Source organism: Heterodontus francisci, chromosome 37 (assembly GCF_036365525.1).
Source record: "Heterodontus francisci isolate sHetFra1 chromosome 37, sHetFra1.hap1, whole genome shotgun sequence".
Lineage (NCBI taxonomy): Eukaryota > Metazoa > Chordata > Chondrichthyes > Heterodontiformes > Heterodontidae > Heterodontus > Heterodontus francisci.
The window spans coordinates 16,950,332-16,973,648 of NC_090407.1; the positions used below are offsets into that span (position 1 = coordinate 16,950,332).

The 23,317-nt window shown below is 43.5% G+C and overlaps 1 protein-coding gene across 1 annotated transcript in view; it reads left to right on the top strand.

Moving 5' to 3' along the window:
* plch2a (phospholipase C, eta 2a) overlaps positions 1-23,317 on the top strand; it is a 346,627-nt gene that overhangs the window by 198,930 nt on the left and 124,380 nt on the right. Inside the window, exon 5 of the mRNA XM_068017174.1 lies at positions 2,596-2,725. Coding sequence (XP_067873275.1) covers positions 2,596-2,725 — 130 coding nt within the window. The remainder of the gene's footprint in view (positions 1-2,595; positions 2,726-23,317) is intronic.

Consider the following 23,317-nt stretch of genomic DNA (forward strand, 5'->3'; position numbering starts at 1 on the left):
TCGGCACAGACTCGGTGGGCCGAAGGGCCTGTTTCAGTGCTGTATCTCTAAATAAAAAATAAATAAATTAGCATTGCACTTAGGGAAGGAAACGATGAGAGGGGAAGTATAACTCTCCTGAATAATTAAACTTCTAAAGTAGGAATCCCCAAACTCTGTGGGCTGTTACAGGTGCAGTACAGTTAAATCCACATTCCCATTAATTTATATTTATGACATGCTGTGCATACAAAGTGATTTGGTGTTCTCGCGCAGGGTTTAATCAGCAGTGAGGGAGCAAGATGCAATCCAAAGCCATCAGCCAATAAAATTCAAGCAGGGCAAGGCAGCGGAGTATAACATATAGGTGCAAATTGAAAGAGGGTCATCCAGGGTTCTCGGGTTGGGAAGCATCTTGTAGTTCAGATTCCCGGGACAGACCTTCCTCTTCAGGAACCGGAGCTTGGTGGGTGGAAATCCTTATCATAAGTTAAAATGAATGGTTGGAAAATCATCACTCCAAGCTTTATCCCTCCAGTGCCGGACAGGAAGACCTATCCCCTCAGCTTTAGAGTAACACCTGATAGTGGTAGAATGATAATGGATGATAGGAGGTGGCCATTCAGCCCATTGTGCTTGTGCTAGCTCTTTGCAAGGCAATCTATAATAGTCCTACCCCCACTGCTGGTGAGTCATTTTAATTGGGTTATACATAGGGTTGACAACTCTGATTGGACATATTCCTGGAGCTTTCATCACATGAGCTCCAATCAACACCCCCCCCCCCACCACCCAGGCTCCCACCATTGGTCATCCGACATGTCCAATCTCTCGGCGCCCTGCCTTCCCACTGCCATTCGGAAAGCTAATAGACTCTTCAGTACCCCATTGGATGATTCTTGACCATCAGTCAAACAGCCTTCCTCCCCATCTCTGATAAACTTGATAAAACTCAAGGGTTGCCAACATCTGATCGGACGTATTCCTGGAGGTTTTATCACATCACCTTCCACCTCCAACTGCCTCACCCAGTCAAGCATTAATTTCCCCGCCATCCCCAATATTTTTATAATCAATAAACAGAAGTGTTCAGAGAAAATGAAAAAAAAAGAACACAATTTATTTAAAGTCCTGATTTTTTTTCCTGGGCTTTGCTCACAGCAGTAGCCTGGAAATTAATCTTTAAGTCCAGGGCAATTGTGGAGGGTTGGCAACCACTAGTTCGATGAGAATTCAGTTGTTTCCTCTCTTATCTCTAATGGTTTGATTAATACTGTTTTGCACCAGCTCTTTTTTGAGATTTGAAAGTGAACTCCAGGCTCTGAGCAGTTTATGTTTAATATAGAAGACGCCTGCAGTGTCTCATTTCCTGCACCAATATCTTTTTTCTCCCCATTTATACAGCTGAGCTATTCCTCCTCACCCAGAGAAGCCATTGTGCTTTACAATCTATTGGCAGCTGTCTGTCACCTGATGTTAATATCACACTCATTACTATTAATGGTTATAAGGCAGGAAGATAAAGCAAACAATCCAATAGCCCATCTCATCACAGAACACTCTTAATGCTGACTAAAGGTGAGAAAGGCTTTCTGTCTGTTAATGGATATCTTCAGCAGAGTAGGGAGAACAAAACAAATTCCAATACCTTATGACCTGCTGATGTGATACACCTGCTGGGCTCTTCCTGCTAACTCCCGTCTTCATCGATAGAAAACAGTTTAGAGCAGAACCAATTTTTTGGGCAGATTAAATGAAAGAATGTCACAGATGCAGAGCCACTGAGTGTCTGGTGTATTGGAGAGAGGCTGTACTTTGGTGAATTACATTGGTCTGTAATTTAAGGGAACCTTATAAGAATTTTTAGGATCAAGAAAAGCCCATTAGGTGCAAGAAACCCATCTGTTTTATAGGTCAACCTCACGTACCCAACTTTTCATCATACCCCTCAATCACTATCCATTGAATCCCTCAATTCCTCATCATATCCCTCAGTCTCTCACCATTATAGCTCAATTCTTCACTATATCCCTCAATCCCTCATCGTATTCCTTAATTAATTCCCAATGTATCCCTCAATCCCATCTCACCATATCCCTCAATCCATTCCCAATGTATCCATCAATTTCTTACCATATCCCCAATTTCTTCCCACTGTATCCCTCAATCCCTTATCATTGTATTGCTGAATTCTTTTTACCACATCCCTCAATCCATATCATTACATCCCTCAGTCCCTCCTCACCATATTCCCTAATTCCTTTTAACATTATCCCACAATCAGCCCTCACCTATTCCTCTCACCCTCAACCCCTTCTCACTGTATCTCAATTTCCTTAACTTCTCCCAATTTCAATTCCCAGAACCATCCTTCAGTATTCCAGTTTGATGTGTGGGTCTATCAGAATCAAATTGATTTTTTAAGTTTTTTGATTCAATCTCGGAGTACCCGCAATGAAAACATGGCACCATCAGATCGACAGCTTCCATTGAGCCTGTACAGTGTACCTGATTCCACAGTCCACCCAGATCCACTTGTAAATACTCCCTGATCCCTAAAGGTAATCAAGGAAGATGAGGCCCAGTTTTCTGTATTGTCCTTAACTGTTAATTCATGTGGCTAAAGCAGACATTTGCAGAGGCAGATAAGAATGGCGATGGCTGCCTGAGTGTTGGTGAGGTCCTGCAGTTGATGCATAAACTCAATGTTAATCTGCCACGGCAGAAAGTCAAACAGATGTTCAAGGTAAGAGGATTCTCTGGCAGATCCATTCACATTTTCTAATGCTTAGCCCACAGTGAGTGCAAGCTCACGTACCCTGTCATCTTCCCGTGTATCCTCCCTACGGGGAAGGATGCAGGGAAGAAAGAACTTGCCTTTCTATAATGCAATTCACATCTTCAGGATGTCACAAAGCTCTTTACAGTCACTGAAATATTCTGCAGTGCAGTTGCTGTTGTAATGTATGAAATTCTGCAGCCAGTTTGCGCACAGTAAGCTCCCACGAACAGCAATGTGATAATGACCAGATAATCTGTTCTTTAATGATGTTGGTTGAGGGTTAAAAATTTGGCCAGGTCACTGTTGTGTATTGTAATAGCGTAGGTCGAGCGATGGTTAAAGAAGATTTGGGTTCTTCGTAGGGCGAAAGAATAACTCATTTATTTTATACAGACATACATTTTTACACCCTCCGCAAGCCTGTCTAGCCAACACACCTTGTGCTGCCTCTAGCTTCTTCTCAGCCAAATACCCATGTGACTATTTCATCATCTTCACTGCAGTGGGACGGGTTTCTGCTCACTGTCTCAAACATTAACCCTCTCAGGCCCTTATACTACAGACACCGGGGAGAACTTCCCTGTCATAGAGAGACACCAAGACTGTGCCGACCAACAAACACCCATTTATACTAATCCTACATTAATCCCATATTCCCTACCGCATCCCCACCATTCTCCTACCACCTACCTACACTAGGGGAAATTTACAATGGCCAATTTACCTATCAACCTGCAAGTCTTTGGCATGTGGGAGGAAACCGGAGCACCCAGCGGAAACCCACACGGTCACAGGGAGAACTTGCAATCTCCGCACAGGCAGTACCCAGAACAGAACCCAGGTCACTGGAGCTGTGAGTCTGCGGTGCTAACCACTCTGCAGCCCTCTTCTTCTTCCAATAGTGGCCGTGGGATCTTTTATATTCACCTAAACCAAGCTTTTGATCAGCCGTCCTAGTAACTCCTTCTATGGCTCGGTGTCAATTTTGGTTTGATAATGCTCCTCTTAAGTGACTTGGGAGGTTTTACTACGTTAAAGGCACTATATAAATACAAGTTGTTCTTGTTGTTGCCTGAACTGCCTGCGTATACAGCTATCAACCAGAAAAGTCCCAACTAATAGAGTCATAGAGAGATACAGCACTGAAACAGGCCCTTCGGCCCACCGAGTCTGTGCTGACCATCAACCACCCATTTATACTAATCCTACATTAATCCCATATTCCCCACCACATCCCCACCTTCCCTCAATTCTCCTACCACCTACCTACACTAGGGGCAATTTACAATGGCCAATTTACCCATCAACCTGCAAGTCTTTGGCTCACAGAATCTCTCACAGAATCCAGATTCATGCACACCACCAATGTGGTTCACCATCAGAGTGCAGAATAATATTTTGCAGTGTAATTATCGTTTACTTTCTTATATTGGTTTAAGTCCTAAGGTCCTGTTTCACCCCCATGCACATCAATACATTAACACCATAGTGATTTAATTGGAATAATGGGCACATTCACACTGGTGTGTGATTGTTTGAATTGACAAGTGCTAAGTTGACATACTAGTTTAAATGATCCAGCACACAGACTGAAATAAAAACAGAAAGTGCTGGAAATATTCAGCAGGTCTGGCAGCATCTGTGGAGAGAGAAACAGAGTTAACGTTTCAGGTCTGCGACCTTTCATCAGCACTCAGACTGACCCATCTTCGATGACCTGCTCCCAAAGGGTGTGAGTCACCTCCCAAAACTTAACCATGATGGTTTGGATTACGATGTGCATTTGGATAATGAATGCTGCTTGACTGGATCAATGCAAATTATTCATTTGCAACTAATCAGGAATGATGCAAGGCGAACTGTGCTCATTAGAGCTCATTTGCAAAGATCGAATTGAACTGTGTGTTGAAGAACAGAATGACTGGGGAGGGGGTGGCAGTGGGAAAAGAGAAGTGCTCAAAGGAAAATTTGAAACGTATTTTTAATGTCTTGTTTAAGAAAGTTTATAGAATGATTCATAATGGCTCACAAAGACCTACACAAGTTTTAAAATTTGATTAGAATGATTTACAATGGCTTTCTAAAAAATTAGATCAGTTATAAATGTGGTCAGAGGTGCTATTGGGAGTTGAGTGTCAAATTCTTCCTATATTATTTAATCTACTCAACTAACATGCTTACAGTTCCAGGCATGGAGGAGCCAACAGAGCTGAAAAATAAACTTCAGTTACAAGAAGGGAGTGCGACATACTTGGGCTAAAAGGGTTAAATTATGAGGACATGTTGCACAAACTCGACTTGCTTCCCCTGAGTTTCAAAGATTGCAAGATGATCTAATTGAGATGTTTAAGGTGATTAAAGGAGTTGATCGGTGAGATTGAGAGCAATTATTTCCACTGATAGGGGAATCCAGCGCAAAGAGGGCTTAACCTTAAAATTCCAGCCAGGATGTCAGGAATCACTTCTTTACACAAAGGATAGTGGAAATCTCAAACTCTCTCCCCCAAAAGGCTGTTGAGGCTGGGGGTCAATTGAAAATTTCTAAACTGAGATGGATAGATTTTTGGTATTATGGATATATGGTCTATGAAACCAAGGTGGGTAAATGGAGTTAGGATACAGATCGGCCAAGATGTGATTGAATAACGTAACAGGTTCAAGGGGCTGGGTGGCCTCCTCCTGTTCCAATGTTCCTATGGCAGAGGGACTTCCTAATGGTAGTTAGATGTTCCATTGGGGATTCCTGCAGAAGAGAAACATCGAATAAAAAATGTTTTAAAAGTTGATCATTGGAAAACATAAGACACTTAATACTCTCCACATTCCATTGTGGAAATGAGGAATGCTCTTCAAAGTGTTGCTTATCCTGTAGCAATCTTTCTTTCTCTACACACTTCCAATTTTCTCCCCTCGTATTTTGAGACCTGTAACAGTATCGTACCAGTGTTGGCTGACCTCACCAACCTGGCCAAAGTGACCATTAATCCTGCATGAATGTGTTAAGAGTCCGATCTGTTCCTATCCTAACTCTCCCTGTGCATTTCCAACCAGTGTCACTGGATAGCAGTCAAGAGAGCAAGCATTGACTATATTTCCCCCTGACCATTTAGCCGATGGGGCCGTCAGGCCATTTGAAGGACACTTGACTTTACCTTGGGTGAGAGATCAGACACTGGGGAAGAGAAGGGAAGGTAACGGTGGTGATGGGGGGGAGGGGTGGGGGCTGGTGCGGTGGACTATCTGGACAATGCAGTGATGATTTGGCTGACCTTATTATAGTAGACCCATTTCCAGCACAGAGATCAAACCTGGGACTTTAAGGTCTATATGTTCCCAGAACACTGCACCACCCAAAGACCATTTGTCAAGTTCACAAAATAATTTCTCTATCTTTTTCTTCATACTAATTACTGATAATTTTATAATTAGGGTAAAATTCTCATTGAGTTGCGTCTGTGCAATTTGCTGAAAGGAAGTCAGACAGATTTGACGTGTGGTTATTTAAACCACAGCACAAAATGAACTGGAGAGATTGAAGCAGATTGATCTGTGTGGGGCTCCCCTGATCCTTGCCTATGGGCTTCTGCTGCTTACTGAGTGGGGGGGTTAATGTTTTACTTGAAGGGGACTTGATGACTGATTTCCTATCAAACTGAAGATTGTTGGGCATTTGCCAAGTGATGTGTCTTTAACCCAGACATTCTTTAAGTGCATAACCCAGTGTGTTGCCCAGGGAAAGGGGAAACAGTGGGAAGGAAAGTGAGCAGGCTCTGAACTGGTTCTGTAAGTCAAGTCATTCTGATGAATGGTGGGTGCCTGCCTCTTCTCCCCAGTATCACTGGACCCTGAGACACTGTATTTCCCTCTAGCAACATGAAAGCAGTAATTATCTTATAAGAGATAGCCTGCACTTGACAGGTTGTGTAAAATCATGGTTGATGTAAAAGCTTTGCTTGAGGGTCTGATATAATATTGTCTCATTTCTTCAGTCTTTACAGAATTGCACACACCATTAAGTAACGACTGTACTTAATAGCTAGTGCCATATGTCTTCACCCAGCCCAGATGGTTGAGCTTAACACATAATCAGAAGTGTCGTATGGCCTATTAGAAGAGAGCTAATCCTTGTTATTACACGTTTCACATCATTTTCATGACCATCAGTTTCCCTGTGACATGGAATTGTTTTCTGCCTAGTTACAGATTTTAAAACCTTTGTATGGGCTAAACCCCTTCCCCACCCAATAAATCACTTTTATCTGTAAATGCCATGTTTTATTTGCCCTTCCCTCTTTCTCCTCTATATCTTGTTTTTGCTCAACTAATGAGAGTTAAGGATATACCAGTGAGAACACCAGACCCCAGTGATCCAGTCTCTGACCCTGTAGTCTAGCTAATAACTGACAGAACTCATCACTCAACAGTGCGGGTAGACCACATGTGATCATAAACCACGGCTCACTCCTTATTTCCTACCAATGTTTGACGCAGTTACGTTTAATTGAGGTTGAGCTGGGCTGTGCACGCAGTTCTGGGCTCTAGCGGAAAGGACACTGACAGGCAAAATTTTTGACAGCAAGTTCACAGGTGCAAAGATCCCAGTAGGGAGTTGCGTTGCCAACTTTGCTTGGACATATTCCTGGAGGTGTCATCACATGACATCCTGCCTCCAACCACCCCACCTCCACACTCCTGTCATTGGTCACCTGACTTACCCATCCCTGGCTTCCTTTGACAATGGGAAAGCGAACAGACTCTTCATTACCTGATTGGATAATTCTTGATTGTCAAAAAAGCAACCTTTTATCCCCATCTCCAACTTACTTTTATCACTAACAAAGAACTCAATTTTAAATGCTCCTCTGATTTCCCCCCTGGGCTGCTCAGAGCAGTGCCCTGGTGATTATCCTTTAATTCCTGGAGACTCCAGGTCAATCCTGGAGGGTTGGCAACTCTAGTATGGGAGCATTCCTGATGGGAGCACATAGGTTGGAAGATTGGTGCTACAGTGTTGTAGCTTTATCTCCAATCTTCTTTTGAGAGCAACATCCCATTCAGGGCAGTGAACTTACCCTTCCTTATGTAACTGTTGATCAACAACATCACATCTTTAATCTAAAGGTTCGAAATCCAAAGACCCATTTCCCAGAAAACTTGTTAAATATCTATTTTCCTAGTGGTTTTGGGAGTGTGGTTCTTTTGCCATGCTCCTGAGCTCTTCCTGTGCACCATCAATGGCTCTTTACACCAACCGGGTGTCCACAAGAAGGTTTCAGGAGCTAAGCTAAATATAATAACATGATATAGATCCTGTAGATTTGTAACTGGAAAGTCCTATTTACGAGCCCCAGAATCAGTTACATCATGATTTCATTTTTTTAATATACTTTTCACGGGATCTGAGCATCGTTGGCTAGGCCAGCATTTATTGCCCATCCCTAATTACCCTTAAGAAGGTGGTGGTGAGCTGCCTTCCTGAACTGCTGCAGTCCATCTGCCCCCAGCTAAAGGAAGTGTCCTTTTTAAAAACTTACCAAACTGCTATATTTCTCTCAGTGATCTTTCTCCAAAAATATCTTCAGCAAAGCTGCTCCTCCAATCGTTTTCAATACTCAAGCACAAACCTTACACCCCTCTGCCCCCACACAACTTTTACTGTTTCCAATACCGTTATCAAAACCCATCCACCTCTCTTTTTAAAAACTGGAGCAGAGTTGGTTCAGTTGAATCTGTTCTAAAGCTTGCTTTTAACATGTGCCTGTTTTTATCAGTCATTTTCTTTGCGAGGGAAACTTGCACTTTTCCATCCTTCCTCCAGTCATTCAGCTCACTGCTGACCATTTCTGCACTTTTAATCATTGTGTTCAGTGTTTTTTAATCATAAGTTTCATTGTTTTATCACTGCTGACATTTTTTATCTGTTTTAAGTATCCCAATGTTTCAGAATTTATTTACATGTGAAAAAAACTCAACAGGGGACCAAGCCAAACCAAACACCTGTCTTTAATCTGTCAGTTGTGTTTTGTTCTTAGTTCCCTTGCTCTATATATGTTTATTTTCAATCCAATCGCTTGTTCTTTTCCCGGATTAAACAATCTCCCTCTTCTTGGGTTTTGTCTTTCACTGCCAGCTGAGTAATTAACACGAATGGCTTTCACTGAGTTTGTATTTGCATTGAGGCGTGTCCATTAAATACAGTCGACAACATAGAAAATATATGTAGGAGGATAAAGACAGAACGTAACTACTGGTACAAGCAATTGAAGCTCCTGGCTTATTGGGGAATCTATAGAAATGGCTTTGAATTAGTTTGCTTTCATTGATGTGTGTGTGTATGTGTGTTAGACATTATTTTTGATGTGTTGTGACAGTCTAACCAAAGTAATGCTTGGCAATACAAGCAGTTATACAAGATGCCTACATTGGCAGTGTATGTTGTATAATAAATGCAAATATGTTGCAAATATGTGGGCCTCCGCTGGGTAAATCCACTAATCCAATGTGATACTAGCACAGGAGTGTCCTGGTTAGATCCCTGGGCTGTGCTCAGTTAGCGTCCTGAGTCAAATGGCCGTAAGAAGCTTGAAGTTCTGCTCGACTGTGTCCTGTGTGACAGAGTGCTTAATTCAAGAATTTGTTAAGTGTGGGAATTCGGTGCAGTGAGGGAGGAAGTGCTGTTCTGGTCTTTTACGGAACAAGCAGTGATTCAAGAGAGGGAGCTGGAGACAGTGAGACCTGAGAGCTGAAGCCCAGAGGCATTAATTAGGATGCAGGTGGGTAATTGGTTGGTGAATTTTAAGGTTTTTTTTCCCTTTCTAAACTGGGGCAGTAGTTTAAACTGGTACTGGGGAGATATAAGTATTGTATTAAATGTGTAGCTTAACTAGTTCAACTACATTATATAACTACAAATTATCAGTGATATTTCTAAACTTGAAACCTAATTAGTTAAATAAAACACAATAGAGATGGCAGGACAGGTGATGTGTTGCAGCTATAGCCTATGGGAGCTGGTGGAGACCAGTGTGATCCACTGCGACCACATCTGCAGTAAGTGTCTGCAGGCTCGAGGAACTCCGGCTCAGTCTTGATGAGCTGGAGTCTGAGATTTGGACACTGGGATGCATCAGGGAGGGGAAAGTTACCTGGACACTTTGTTCTAGGAGGCAGTCACACCCTTTGGGCTGGGTACTTCTGATTTGGTCAGGGACAGGGACAGGTGGGTGCGATTACGAGTGAGGCAGGTATGGGGATCCAGAAGGTAGCAATAGAGAAGCCTCAGTCCTTGTCCAACAGGTTTGAGGTTCTTGCAGCTTGTATGGACGAGAGCAGGCACTGCAGGGAGGATGAGCAAATTGACCACAGCACTGTGGTACAAAGAGCCATTTACGTTGGGGAAGTAAAAAGGAATGTAGTAGTAGGGGACAGTATAGTTAGGGGGATAGATACAGTTTTCTGCAGCTGAAAACATGAGTCCCAAAGGCTGTGTTCCCTGCCCAGTGTCAGGGTTATGGACATCTCCTCAGGGTTGAAGAGGAATTTGGAGTGGGAGGGGAAGGATCCAGTTGTCGTGGTCTATTTGGGTACCAATGACATAGGTGGAACTAATAAAAAGGTTCTGCTGAGGGAGTATGAGCAGCTAGGGGCTAAGTTAACAAGCAGAACTACAAAGATGATAATCTTTGGATTACTACCTGAGCCACGAGCAAATTGGCATAGGGTAAATAAGATCAGAGAGTTGAATGCATGGCTCAGAGATTGGTGTGAGAGAAATGGGTTTCAGTTATGGGGCACTGGCACCAATACTAGGAAAGAGGGAATTGTTCTGTTGAGACGGGTTTCACCTGAACCACAATGGGACCAATGTCCTGGCAAATCGTATCACTAGAGCTGTAGAGAAGGCTTTAAACTAAATAGGGGTGGGGGGTGGGGCAAAGGTTCAGGTAAGGGGAAATTTAGAAAGTTAACGAGAAAGGACAAGACAATAGTGCAGGGAAGTGATATGGGTAACAATAACCAGAGTGTGACAGGAAGGGACAGAGCATACAAACATGAGAATGCACCAGCAAATAAGGTCAGAGTAGGGAAAAATTGTAAAAGTACAGAATTAAAGGCTCTATATCTGAATGCACGCAGCATTCATAACAAGATGGATGAATGTATAGGTGACTTCAATCTGCATATAGACTGGGTAAACCTAATGAGCACTAATGCTGTGGAGGACAAGTTTCTGGAGTGTGTTAGGGATGGTTTTCTAGAGCAGTATGTTGAGGCACCGACTAGAATACTGGCTGTTATAGATCTAGTATTATGTAATGAGAAAGGATTAATTAGTAATCTTGTTGTAAAAGAACCTTTAGGGATGAGTGACCGTAATATGACAGAATTTTACATTATGTTTGAAAGTGAGGTTGTTCAATCTGAAGCCTGGCTGTTGAACTTGAACAAAGGAAATTCTGAAGGTATGAGGGGCAAATTGGCTGAGGTAGATTGGAAAATACATTCAAAGGTATGAATAGTACATAGGAAATGGATAGTCTTTAAAGAATTATTACATAGTTTACAGCAACTATACATTCCTTCAAGGCACAAAAACACCAAAAGAAAAGGCAGTCAACCGTGGCTAACAAAGGAAGTGAAGGATTGTATAAGATTAAAAGAAAAGGTCTATAAAGTTGCCAGAAATAGTAGTAAACCTGAGGATTGGGAGAATTTTAGAATACAGCAAAGGAGATCCAAGAAACTGATAAAGAAAGGGAGAATAGAATATGAATGCAAATGAGCAAATATATACAAAGGGACTGAAAAAGCTTCGACAGGTACATAAACAGGAACATTTGGCTAAGACAAATGTGGATCCGTTAAAAGCAGTCAGGAGAATTTATAATGGGGAATAGAGAAATGGCAGAGAAGCTAAATGATTACTTTGTGTCTGTCTTCACCTGAGGAAAATACAAGAAATCTCCCAGAATTATAGATCCAAGGGACTAGGGAGAATGAGGAATTGAAGGAAATTAGTATTCGTGCGAAGGTTGTATTGGAGAAATTAATGGGGCTGAAGATTGAGAAGTCCCTGGGACCTGATATTCTACATCCCAGAATGTTGAAAGAGGTAGCTATGGAGATAGTGGATGCATTGGTGATCATCTTCTAAAATTCTACAGATTCTGGAATTGTTCCTGCAGATTGGAAGGCAGCAAATGTCACCCTTTTTTTAAATTCATTCATGGGATGTGGGCGTCACTGGCTATGCCAGCATTTATTGCCCATCCCTAATTGCCCTTGAGAAGGTGGTGGTGAGCTGCCTTCTTGAACCACTGCAGTCCATTTGGGGTAGGTACACCCACAGTGCTGTTAGGAAGGGAGTTCCAGGATTTTGACTCAGCGACAGTGAAGGAACGGCGATATAGTTCCAAGTCAAGATGGTGTGTGACTTGGAGGGGAACTTGCAGGTGGTGGTGTTCCCATGTATTTGCTGCCCTTGTCCTTCTAGTTGGTAGAGGTCGTGGGTTTGGAAGGTGCTGTCTAAGGAGTCTTGGTGCATTGCTGCAGTGCATCTTGTAGATGGTACACACTGCTGCTACTGTGCATTGGTGGTGGAAGGAGTGAATGTTTGTAGATGGTGTGCCAATCAAGCGGGCTGCTTTGTCCTGGATGGTGTTGAGCTTCTTGAGTGTTGTTGGAGCTGCACCCATCCAGGCAAGTGGAGAGTATTCCATCACACTCCTGACTTGTGCCTTGTAGATGGTGGACAGGCTTTGGGGAGTCTGGAGGTGAGTTACTCGCCTCAGGATTCCTAGCCTCTGATCTGCTCTTGTAGCCATGGTATTTATATGGCTACTCCAGTTCAGTTTCTGGTCAATGTTACTTGCCACTTATCAGCCCAAGCCTGGATATTGTCCAGGTCTTGCTGCATTTCTACACGGACTGCTTCAGTATCTGAGGAGTCATGAATGGTGCTGAACATTGTGCAATCATCAGCCAACATCCCCACTTCTGACCTTATGATTGAAGGAAGGTCATTGATGAAGCAGCTGAAGATGGTTGGGCCCAGGACACTACCCTGAGGAACTCCTGCAGTGATGTCCTGGAGCTCAGATGATTGACCTCCAACAACCACAACCATCTTCCTTTGCACTAGGTATGACTCCAGCCAGCGGAGTGATTTCCCCCTAATTCCCATTGACCTTAGTTTTGCTAGGGCTCCTTGATGCCATACTCGGTGAAATGCTGCCTTGATGTCAAGGGCAGTCACTCTCACCTCACCTCTTGAGTTCAGCTCTTTTGTCCATATTTGAACCGAGGTTGTAATGAGGTCAGGAGCTGAGTGGCCCTGGCGGAACCCAAACTGAGCGTCACTGAGCAGGTTATTGCTAAGCAAGTGCCGCTTGATGGCACTGTTGATGACACCTTCCATCACTTTACTGATGATTTAGAGTAGGCTGATGAGGTGGTAATTGGCCGGGTTGGACGTGTCCTGCTTTTTGTGTACAAGACATACCTGGGCAATTTTCTACATTGCAGGGTAGATGCCAATGTTGTAGCTATACTGGAACAGCTTGGCTAGGGGCGCGGCAAGTTCTGGAGCACAGGTCTTCAGTACTATTGCCGGAATATTGTCAGGGCCCATAGCCTTTGCAGTATCCAGTGCCTTCAGTCATTTCTTGATATCACATGGAGTCAATCGAATTGGCTGAAGTCTGGCATCTGTGATGCTGGGGACTTCAGGAGGAGGCCGAGATGGATCATTTACTCGGCAGTTCTGGCTGAAGGTTGTTGCAAATGCTTCAGCCTTATCTTTCGCACTGATGTGCTGGGCTCCCCCATCATTGAGGATGGGGATATTTGTGGAGCCACCTCCTCCAGTTAGTTGTTTAATTGTCCACCACCATGCATGGCTGGATGTGGCAGGACTGCAGAGCTTAGATCTGATCCATTGGTTAGGGGATCGCTTAGCTCTGTCTATCGCATGCTGCTTACGCAGTTTGGCATGCAGATAGTCCTGTGTTTTAGCTTCACCAGGTTGACACCTCATTTTGAAGTATGCCTCTTTATTGAACCAGGGTTGGTCTCCTGGCTTGATGGTAATGGTAGAGTGGGGGATATGCCTGGCCATGAGGTTACAGATTGTGGATGAGTACAATTCTGCTGCTGCTGATGGCCCACAGCGCCTCATGGATGCCCAGTTTTGCATTGCTAGATCTGCTCAAAATCTATCCCATTTAGCACGGTGATAGTGCCACACAACACAATGGACGGTATCCTCAATGTGAAGGCGGGACTTCGTCTCCACAAGGACTGTGCGGTGGTCACTCCTACCAATACAGTCATTGACAGATGCATCTGCGGCAGGCAGATTGGTGAAGACGAGGTCAAGTATGTTTTTCCCTCGTGTTGGTTCCCCCACCACCTGCCGCAGACCCAGTCTAGCAGCTATGTCCTTTAGGACTCGGCCAGTTCGGTCAGTAGTGGTGCTACCGAGCCACTCTTGGTGATGGACATTAAAGTCCCCCGCCCAGAGTACATTTTGTGCCCTTGCCACCCTCAGTGCTTCCTCCAAATGGTGTTCAACATGGAGGAGTACTGAATCATCAGCTGAGGGAGGGCGGTAGGTGGTAATCAGTAGGAGGTTACCTTGCCCATGTTTGACCTGATGCCATGAGACTTCATGGGGTCCGGAGTTGATGTTGAGGACTCCCAGGGCAACTCCCTCCGGACTGTATACCACTGTGCCACCACCTCTGGTGGATCTGGCCTGCCAGTGGGACAGGACATGCCCAGGGATGGTGATGGCAGTGTCTGGGACATTGTCTGTTAGGTATGATTCTGTGATTATGACTATGTCAGACTGTTGCTTGACTAGTCTGTGGGACAGCTCTCCCAAGTTTGGCACAAGCCCCCAGATGTTAGTCAGGAGGACTTTGCAGGGTCGACAGGGCTGGGTTTGCTGTTGTCGTTGCCGGTGCCTAGGTCGATGCCGGGTGGTCCGTCCGGTTTCATTCCTTTTTATAGACTTTGTAGCAGTTAGATACAACTGAGTGGCTTGCTAGGCCATTTCAGAGGGCATGTAAGAGTTAACCACATTGCTGTGGGTCTGGAGTCATATGTAGGCCAGACCAGGTAAGGACAGCAGATTTCCTTCCCTAAAGGACATTAGTGAACCAGATGCGTTTTTACAACAATCAACAATGGTTTCATGGCCATCATTAGACTCGCTTTTAATTCCAGATTTATTAACTAAATTCAAATTCCACCTTCTGCTTTGGTGGGATTCGATACCCTGGGTCTCTGGGTTACTAGTCCAGTGTTAGTACCACTATGCCACCGCCTACCCACCCACTATATAAGGGAGGGACAGAGAAAACAGGGAACTACAAATCTTTTAGCCTTACATCAGTAGTAGGGAAAATGCTAGAATCTATTCTAAAGGATGTGATAAATGGGCACTTGGATAATAATGATCTGATTGGGTATATCATGTTTGAGGAACCTTTTGGAGTTTTTTGAGGATATTACTAACAGAATTGATAAATGGGAGTCGGTGGACGTAGTATATTTGGATTTTCAGACGGCTTTTGATAAAGTCCCCCACAGGAGGTTGGTTAGTAAAATTAAAGCACATGGGATAGGAAGTAATATACTAGCATGGATTAAGGACTGGTTAACAGGCAGCAAACAGAGAGTAGGAATAAACGGGTCATTCTCGCATTGGCAGGCTGTGACTAGTGGGGTACCGCAAGGGTCAGCAATGTGTATTGTGAGGAAATTGCAAAGTGGCTTCAAGGAGATTTGGACAGACTTAGTGGGCTGGATTTTATCATAGGTGGACGGGAATTCGCCACCAATGTAAAAGTCGGTGACGAACCCACTTCCGCCTAGCCCGGGAATCCGTTCTGCATATTACAGGTCCCCGGGCTTTAATTGCCCGAGGTGGGACTTCCACCTCCTTGAGGGAAGAGATCCCGCCTCAGTGAGCTGGCAGCCAATCAGCGGGCCAGCAGTTCTTAGTCCCAGCAGCGCCACCAAGAGCGATGGCCACTGCTGGGACTGCAGCCCAGCCAACGCCATGGAGCAAGGAGTGAAGGTAAGTTGGGCATGCGTCACCAGGGGGATCAGTCGTTCCCTGGTGAGGCTGGAGTGCTTGTTTGGGGGGGAGGGGGGGGCGTCTTGGGTCTGGGGGGTGTGTTGGGAGGTGGGGTGGCCCTCAAACGGGCACCCTGTGCCCGACTGCAATGGCACCCCACCCCCAACCCCCACCCCCGGCGTGCGGAAAGGCCGGCAGCTATTGCTGGGCGGCCTTTCACGTCCCCAACACGCCCGTTTGCCACGGGTAAAATACCTATGGAGGCAGACCATGGCCCTTAAGTGGCCGTAAAGTTGACCGGAGGCAGGAGCAGGGTGGGTAGGCCTCCTGGAGCCTCCTGCTCAATTTTAAGCCACCCCATGCCACCATCCGACCCACTGGGGTGGCCTAAAATTCAGCCCAGTGAGTGAGCAAAAACATGGCAGATGGAATATAATATGGAAAAATGTGAAGTTATCCAATTTGGTAGGAGGAATGGATGTACAGAGTATTTCTTAAATAGTAAGAGATTAGAAAGTGTAGATTACAAAGGGACCTGGGTGTTCTCGCCAATAAATCACTGAAAGCTAGCATGCAGGTGCAGCAAGCAATTAGGAAGGCTAATGGTATGTTAGCTTTTATTGCAAGAGGATTTGAGTACAGGAGTAGTGAAGTCTTGCTTCAATTGTATAGAACCTTGGTTAGACTGCACTTGGAGTACTGTGTACAGTTTTGGTCCCCTTACCTCAGGAAGGATATCATTGCAATTGAGGGAGTGCAACAAAGGTTCACCAGACTTGTTCCCGGGATGGCAGGTCTGTCCTATGAAGAGAGATTGGGGAAACTGGGCCTGTATTCTCTAGAGTTTCGAAGAATGAGAGGTGATCTCATTGTAACCTACAAAATACTTAAAGGGATAGACAGGGTAGATGCAGGTAAGATGTTTCCCCTAGAACCAGGGACACAATTTCAAAATAAGGGGAAGCCACTTAGGACAGAGATGAGGAGAAATTTCTTTACTCAGAGGGTTGTAGTTTATAGTTCCCCTAACAGTAGGTACACCATAGGACAGAATATAAATCAAGCAATAATGGGGGCTTGTAGGAAAGGTACTGTAATAGTCATTGGCAATTTTAATCTTTATATGGATTGGATGAATCAAATTGGCAAAGGTAGCCTGGAAGATAAGTTCAGAGAGTGTATTAGGGATAGTTTCTTAGAATAATACGTATTGGGACCAACCCGGGAACAGGCTATTTTAGACCTGAGACAGGATTAATAAATGAGTACATAGTAAAGGATCCTCTAGGAAAGAGTGATCACAAGATGATAGAATTTTACATTCAGTTTGAGGGTTAGAAGTTTGGGTCTGAAAGTAGTGTCTTAAGCTTAAATAAAGGCAATTACAAGGGTATGAAGACAGAGTTGGCTAAAATGGACTGGGAAAATAAATTAAAAGGTAAGACAGTAGAGTATCAGTGTCAGACAGTTTAAGGCAATATTTCATAACTCTCATTAAAGGTATATTCCATTGAGAAAGACACAATGAGAAGGATGCACCATCTGTGGCTAACTAGAGAAGTTAAGGATGGTATCAAATTGAAAAAAAGCTTACAATGCTGCAAGGATTTAGTGGTCGGACAGAGATTGGGAAAATTTTAGAAGCCAGCAGAGAGAGGATAACTTAAATAAAAAAGGAGGGAGAAATTAGAGTGAGAGTAAACTAGCCAGAAATATAAAAACAGACAGTCAAATCTTCTACAAATATTTTAAAAGGAAGAGAGTAGCTAAAGTAAGTGTTGATCCCTTAGAGGATGAGACTGGGGAATTAATAATGGGAAACAAGGAAATGGCAGAGACTTTGAACAAGTATTTTGTATCTGTCTTCACAGTAGAAAACACAAAAAATATCCAAAGAATAGCAGAGAATCAAGAGGCAAAAGGGAGGGAGGAACTTAAAACAATCACTATCACTAGAGAAGTACTAAGAAAACTAATGGGACTAAAGGCTGACAGGTCCCCTTAGACCTGATGGCTTCATCCTTGTGTCTTAATAGAAGTGGCTGGAGAGATACTGGATGCATTGATTGTAATCTTCCAAACTTCCCCAGATTCTGAAAAGGTCCCATTGGAATTGTAAATCACAAATGTAACACCTCTATTCAATAAAGGGAGGGCGACAGAAAGCAGGAAACTATAGGTCAGTTAACTTAACATATGTTATTGGGAAAATGCTAGAGTCCATTATTAAGGAAGTAGGAGCAGGAAATTTAGAAAAGTCATTCAGCAATCAGGCAGAGTCAACATGGTTTTATGAGAGGGAAATCATGTTTGACAAATTTATTAGAGTTCTTTGAGGATGTAACAAGCAGGGGGATAAATCAGAACCAATAGCTGCAGTTTATTTGGATTTTCAAAAGGAATTCGATAAGGTGCCACATAAAAGGTTACTACACAAGATAAGAGCTCATGTTGTTGGGGGTAATATATTAGCATGGATAGAGGATTGGCTAAATAACAGGAAACAGAGAATGGGGATAAATGGTGCATTTTCAAATTGGCAAACTGTAACTAGTGGGGGACACAGGGATCAGTGCTGGGGCCTCAATTATTTACAATCTATATTAATGACTCGGATGAGGGGACTGAGTGAATTGTTGCCAAATTTGCTGATGATACTTAGATAGGTAGAAAAGCAAGTTGTGAGGAGGACACAAAGTGTCTCCAAAGAGATATAGATAGGTTAAGTGAGTGGGTTAAAATTTGGCAGATGGAGTATAACGTGGGAAAATGTGAGGCAGTCCACTTTGGAAGGAAGAATAGAAAAGCAGAATATTATTTACATGGAGAGAGACTGCAGAATGCTGTGGTACAGAGGGATCTGAGTGTCCTTGTACATGAATCACAAAAAGTCAGCATGCAGGTACAGCACATAATTAGGAAGGCAAATGGAATGTTGGCCTTTATTGCAAGGGGGATGGAGTATACAAGTAGGGAAATCTTGCTGCAACTGTACAGGGCATTGGTGAGACCACACCTTAGAGTACTGTGTACAGTTTTGGTCTCCTTACTTAAGGAGGGATATACATATTGGAAGCAGTTCAGAGAAAGTTCACTAGGCTGATTTCTAGGATGAATGGGTTGTCTTATGAGGAAAGGTTGAGCACGTTGGGCATGTTGGTTTAGAAGAATGAGAGGTGATCTTATTGAAACATACAAGATTCTGAGGGGGGCTTGACGGGGAATCTAGAACCAGGGGGCACAATTTCAAAATTAGGGGTCTCCCTTTAAAGACTGAGATGAGGAGGAATTTCTTTTCTCAAAGGGTCATTAATCTTTGGAATACTCTACCCCAGAGAACAGTGGAGGCTGGGTCATTGAATATATTCAAGACTGAATTAGACAGGTTTTTGATTTACAAAGCAGTCAAAGGGTTATGGAGGGCAGGCAGGAAAGTGGGGTTAGGCCACGATCAGATCAGCCATGATCTTATTGAATGGTGGAGCAGGCTTAAGGGGCCGAATGGCCTACACTTGCTCCTGTTGCTTATGTTCTTAATGCCTCTAACATCTTTGGAAGGGTAAAACAAAGTCAGTCAGGATTCCCATCCCAATTGCCATCCAAGTGGACATGTGCAGACATCACACAAAGTAGGAACACCTTGGATATGGCGCAGCTGAATGCAGCACTGAGAGTGTTGGTGCTATTCAATGCAACCTAGTTGCACGAAGCTGGATTTTGAACAACGCCAGCAATGGAAACAAAGTACCGAGCCAGGATTGACCGTGATGTGTGCTTGTTGAAGATCCCTCCAGATCTTGCTCAGCACCAAAACGTTTCACATTATGTAAAACAGCAATAATAAATAGATATGTTTAATTGTATGATTAATGTTTATACAGTGAAAAATACTGTGTTGTGTTAGGGCACCGAGCGGGGATGGGGGGGCGTGGTGTGTGTCTATGGAATTTTTATAACACAGGAGGTGGTCCTCAGAAGCGAATAGATTGAGAAGCTTTGCTTTGGAACCCTTGCTTTACACCATCTTGACTTCAGGAACCGTTAAACCTAATTCAGATCCTGAACACAATCCCTCTTTTCAAGCACTGGTCAGGCACAGGGTGGCCTCCAGTTAACTTCCAGTTAACAGACCATGGAGAATTCATCTCAGAATATACTGCACAGAAAGGAAAGAACAAAAGAAACTTGCAATGACATACAAAATGAAACAGAATGAACAGTGAAACCGAAAGGACAGGATCCCAGTTAGTGAGACAGAATGTTCAGTCCAGTTAGCACATTGAAGCTGATGAATTTAAAAGAGAAGATTGCAATAGCAGCCTATATATGAGCTAACTTGATAAAAACTGTTATATATTCCAATGAGCCATACACTCCCAGTGTAGAAAACCTAGACTTTATCTCTTGAAATATTCCCAAGTGAAGTGAAGATTGCAGTTGGATATTCTGTCTAACAGGCATAGATGGGAAATGGGTCCGGGGGGATTGTGCAAGTAGATTAAATGTCAGATGGATCCAATAGGTAAACAGCTGGAATGCTGAAGAAACACCAGACAGAACTGGGACTCTTTGATGTACGTGGGCAGCTCTGCTCCAAGGGAATTGGATTACAGTTATTTAAGCCACAAAATGCTACCTACTCAAAAATAGCTCTGCCCTTTGCACCCTTTTCCATCAGATCTAACAATTCAGTACATGACCTACAAATGTATCTAATCGTGTACTTATTATCCCATTTTAAAGGTTTGTCCCAGATGGCAGTGAGTAGGAGGGGTCTGGCATTTTGCAGACAGCCTCATCCAATGTGTTTACACAGTTTAACGAGAACTTTGCTTCTATTCATTTTAGAAGCAAGGCAGAAGGAGGCCATTCGGTCCATCAAAGCAGCTGTTTATAAGAGCTGTCCAATTAATCCCAGTTCCCTCTTTCCCCATAGCCCTAAAAAATGTTTCTTTTCAAATATTCAATTCCCTTTTGAAAGTCACTATTAAATCTGTATCCACCACCCTTTCAGGCAGTGCATTCCAGATCAGAACTACTCGCTGTGTAAACAAATCCTCCTCAATTCCCTCTTTGACAATGACCGCAAATTTGTGTCCTCTGGTTATCTACTTTTCTGTCTTTGGAAACAGTTTCTCCTTATTTACTCTAGTAAAACCATTCTTTTTCTTATTCTCTGCGAGTGATTTTAGTCTCTTCACTGCTGTGAAGAATTGTAAAACAATGGACTTTTAATTTTTGGGCAAGTCCAGCATTTATTACCCTTGAGAAGGTAGTCATGAGCTGCCTTCTTGAACCATTGCAGTCCATGTGGTGTAAGTACACTGACAATGCTTTTCCTTGGAGTGTTTTGATATAGCTTGCTACACCCTTTCAGAGTAGACTTAAGAATCAACCGCATTGGTGTGGACCTAGAGTCACATGTAGTCCAGATCAGATATGGACAGCAGGTTTCCTTCCGGCACATTAGTGAACCAGATGGGTTTTTGCAACATGCTAGTGGTTTTGTAATCATTTTAATTCCAGATGTATTAATTGAAATTAAACTCACCCCCAGTTGTCATGGTGGGATTTAAACTCATATCACTACAGCCTAAATCCAGCTCATGGAGTACTAGTCCGGTAACTTTACCACTATGCTACCATCCCCTCACAGAAGCAACAAAAGAGAAACTAAGAGAAGAATGACCAAAGGCTTGATGCCTCATCACATCTTTTAAACACCCAAAAGAGCTTCACAACCAATGAGTTACTTTTGAAGCATGGTGACAGTTGTTACGTAGGCAAAATGGCAGCAATATGGGCACAGTAAGAACCCACAAAGAGCAAATATAGATGGAAGGAGGGGAGGCTGAGAACATGAGGAGTTCTATAGTCCTGGGGCAGAATGAGCAAGGGTAGGACATGGTGTGATGAGCCTCAGATGGAGGGATAGAGACTGGAGTTGTTAGTTAGTAGATGAAAAATGGTCAAACTAGGTCCTGAAACAAGACCTGCACAATAGAGAGAGTTGCTTGGCTGTTAATGACCATTTCTTTTCCCCATGTTGCTTGTTACAATGGCTGTAGGTTTTTTTTTGGGTCTTCCAATTTTCTAGCAAGGGGGTGTGAATCCACAAGTACTAAGTTTGCTCTGGTACCTCAGCCAATCAGTCATTCTTCATGTGTAGGCCTAGGCTGCAAGGATTCAGCTGTGGGGGAGCATCAACGCAGCCCATTCCCCGGTTCAAGGGCACTGAGGCCAATTGTAACACCTCTTCTCTGCTCCTTCAACCCCATCTTAAATCCACCTAACTCAGCACAGAACAGGGATGGAACCTGAGGCTTTCCTGTTTGTATGACTTGAGCTCCACAATTTTGGGCAGTGCACGGGGGAGCTCTGGTGGAGAATGGATTTCCCTTGTAAAGATTGTCCAGAGACTTGAGCAATCCAGACTGACACTCCAGTGCAGTACTGAGGGAGTGCTGCACTGTCAGAGGTGCTGTCTTACAGATGAGACATTAAACCCATCTGCCTGCGCAGGTGGGTGTAAAAGATTCCATGGCACCTTTGGAAGAAGCGCAAGGTGAGTTCTCCCTGGTATCTTGGCTAATATTTACCCTTCAATATCCCAAAAAAAACAGATTACCTGGTCATTATCCCATTGCTGTTTGTGGGAGCTTGCTGTGTGCAAATTGGCTGCCCCGTTTCCTGCGCTACAACAGTGACTACACTTCAAAAATACTTAATTGGCTGTAAAGTATTTTGGGACATCCTGAGGTCATGAAAGGCGCTATATAAATGCAAGTCTTTCTGTCTCAAGATATTTGGTTAAATGTACCCCTCAGACACCCAAACGCCTGGGCACACCTGGTGATGTAAACTATGCTCATTGAGAAAAGTGCTTGATAGAAAGAATTTCTTGAATTACCACTCATTTCCTCTCCTCTTGTGGTGCAACATCACTGCTGAGCTTGAGGCAAGCATCCGCTGATTTGCATATACATTAATACTTCGCATTTTATTGATTGGCCATGTGAAACATTGTGTTTCTAATGAATCTCAATGTATTTCCGAGATGCATAAAATTATGAGGCACTGCAAGTTTTTAAAATTTAGATTTGTTTATTTCAGAGGACAGAAACTCGTCGATAGGATGGGTGTGGAGAGATCCAGGTGAAATAGGCTGTTCGGCCCATTATAACTCATCCAGCTAAAAATACCTACAGTCTGATCCCCTCCCCATCAACCCAGCTGTTCCTTAAAAATGACTCCAAGGTTTTCTTTCCACTCCCCTGTCCAAGAGGTCCATGAGTGAAGACATTCTGTAGGAGGAAGAACTTTCAAGTGTCAGTCTTAAATCTGACCTTTGTCGTTTTGAACTGTCCCCTCACCCCAGTTTAACTTGAAGTTGCTCTTCAGATTTACATTTACTGCACTGTTCCCTGTTTTGTTTGCCTGTGCAATGTCCTCCCTCAGTTGCCTCCGTTCAA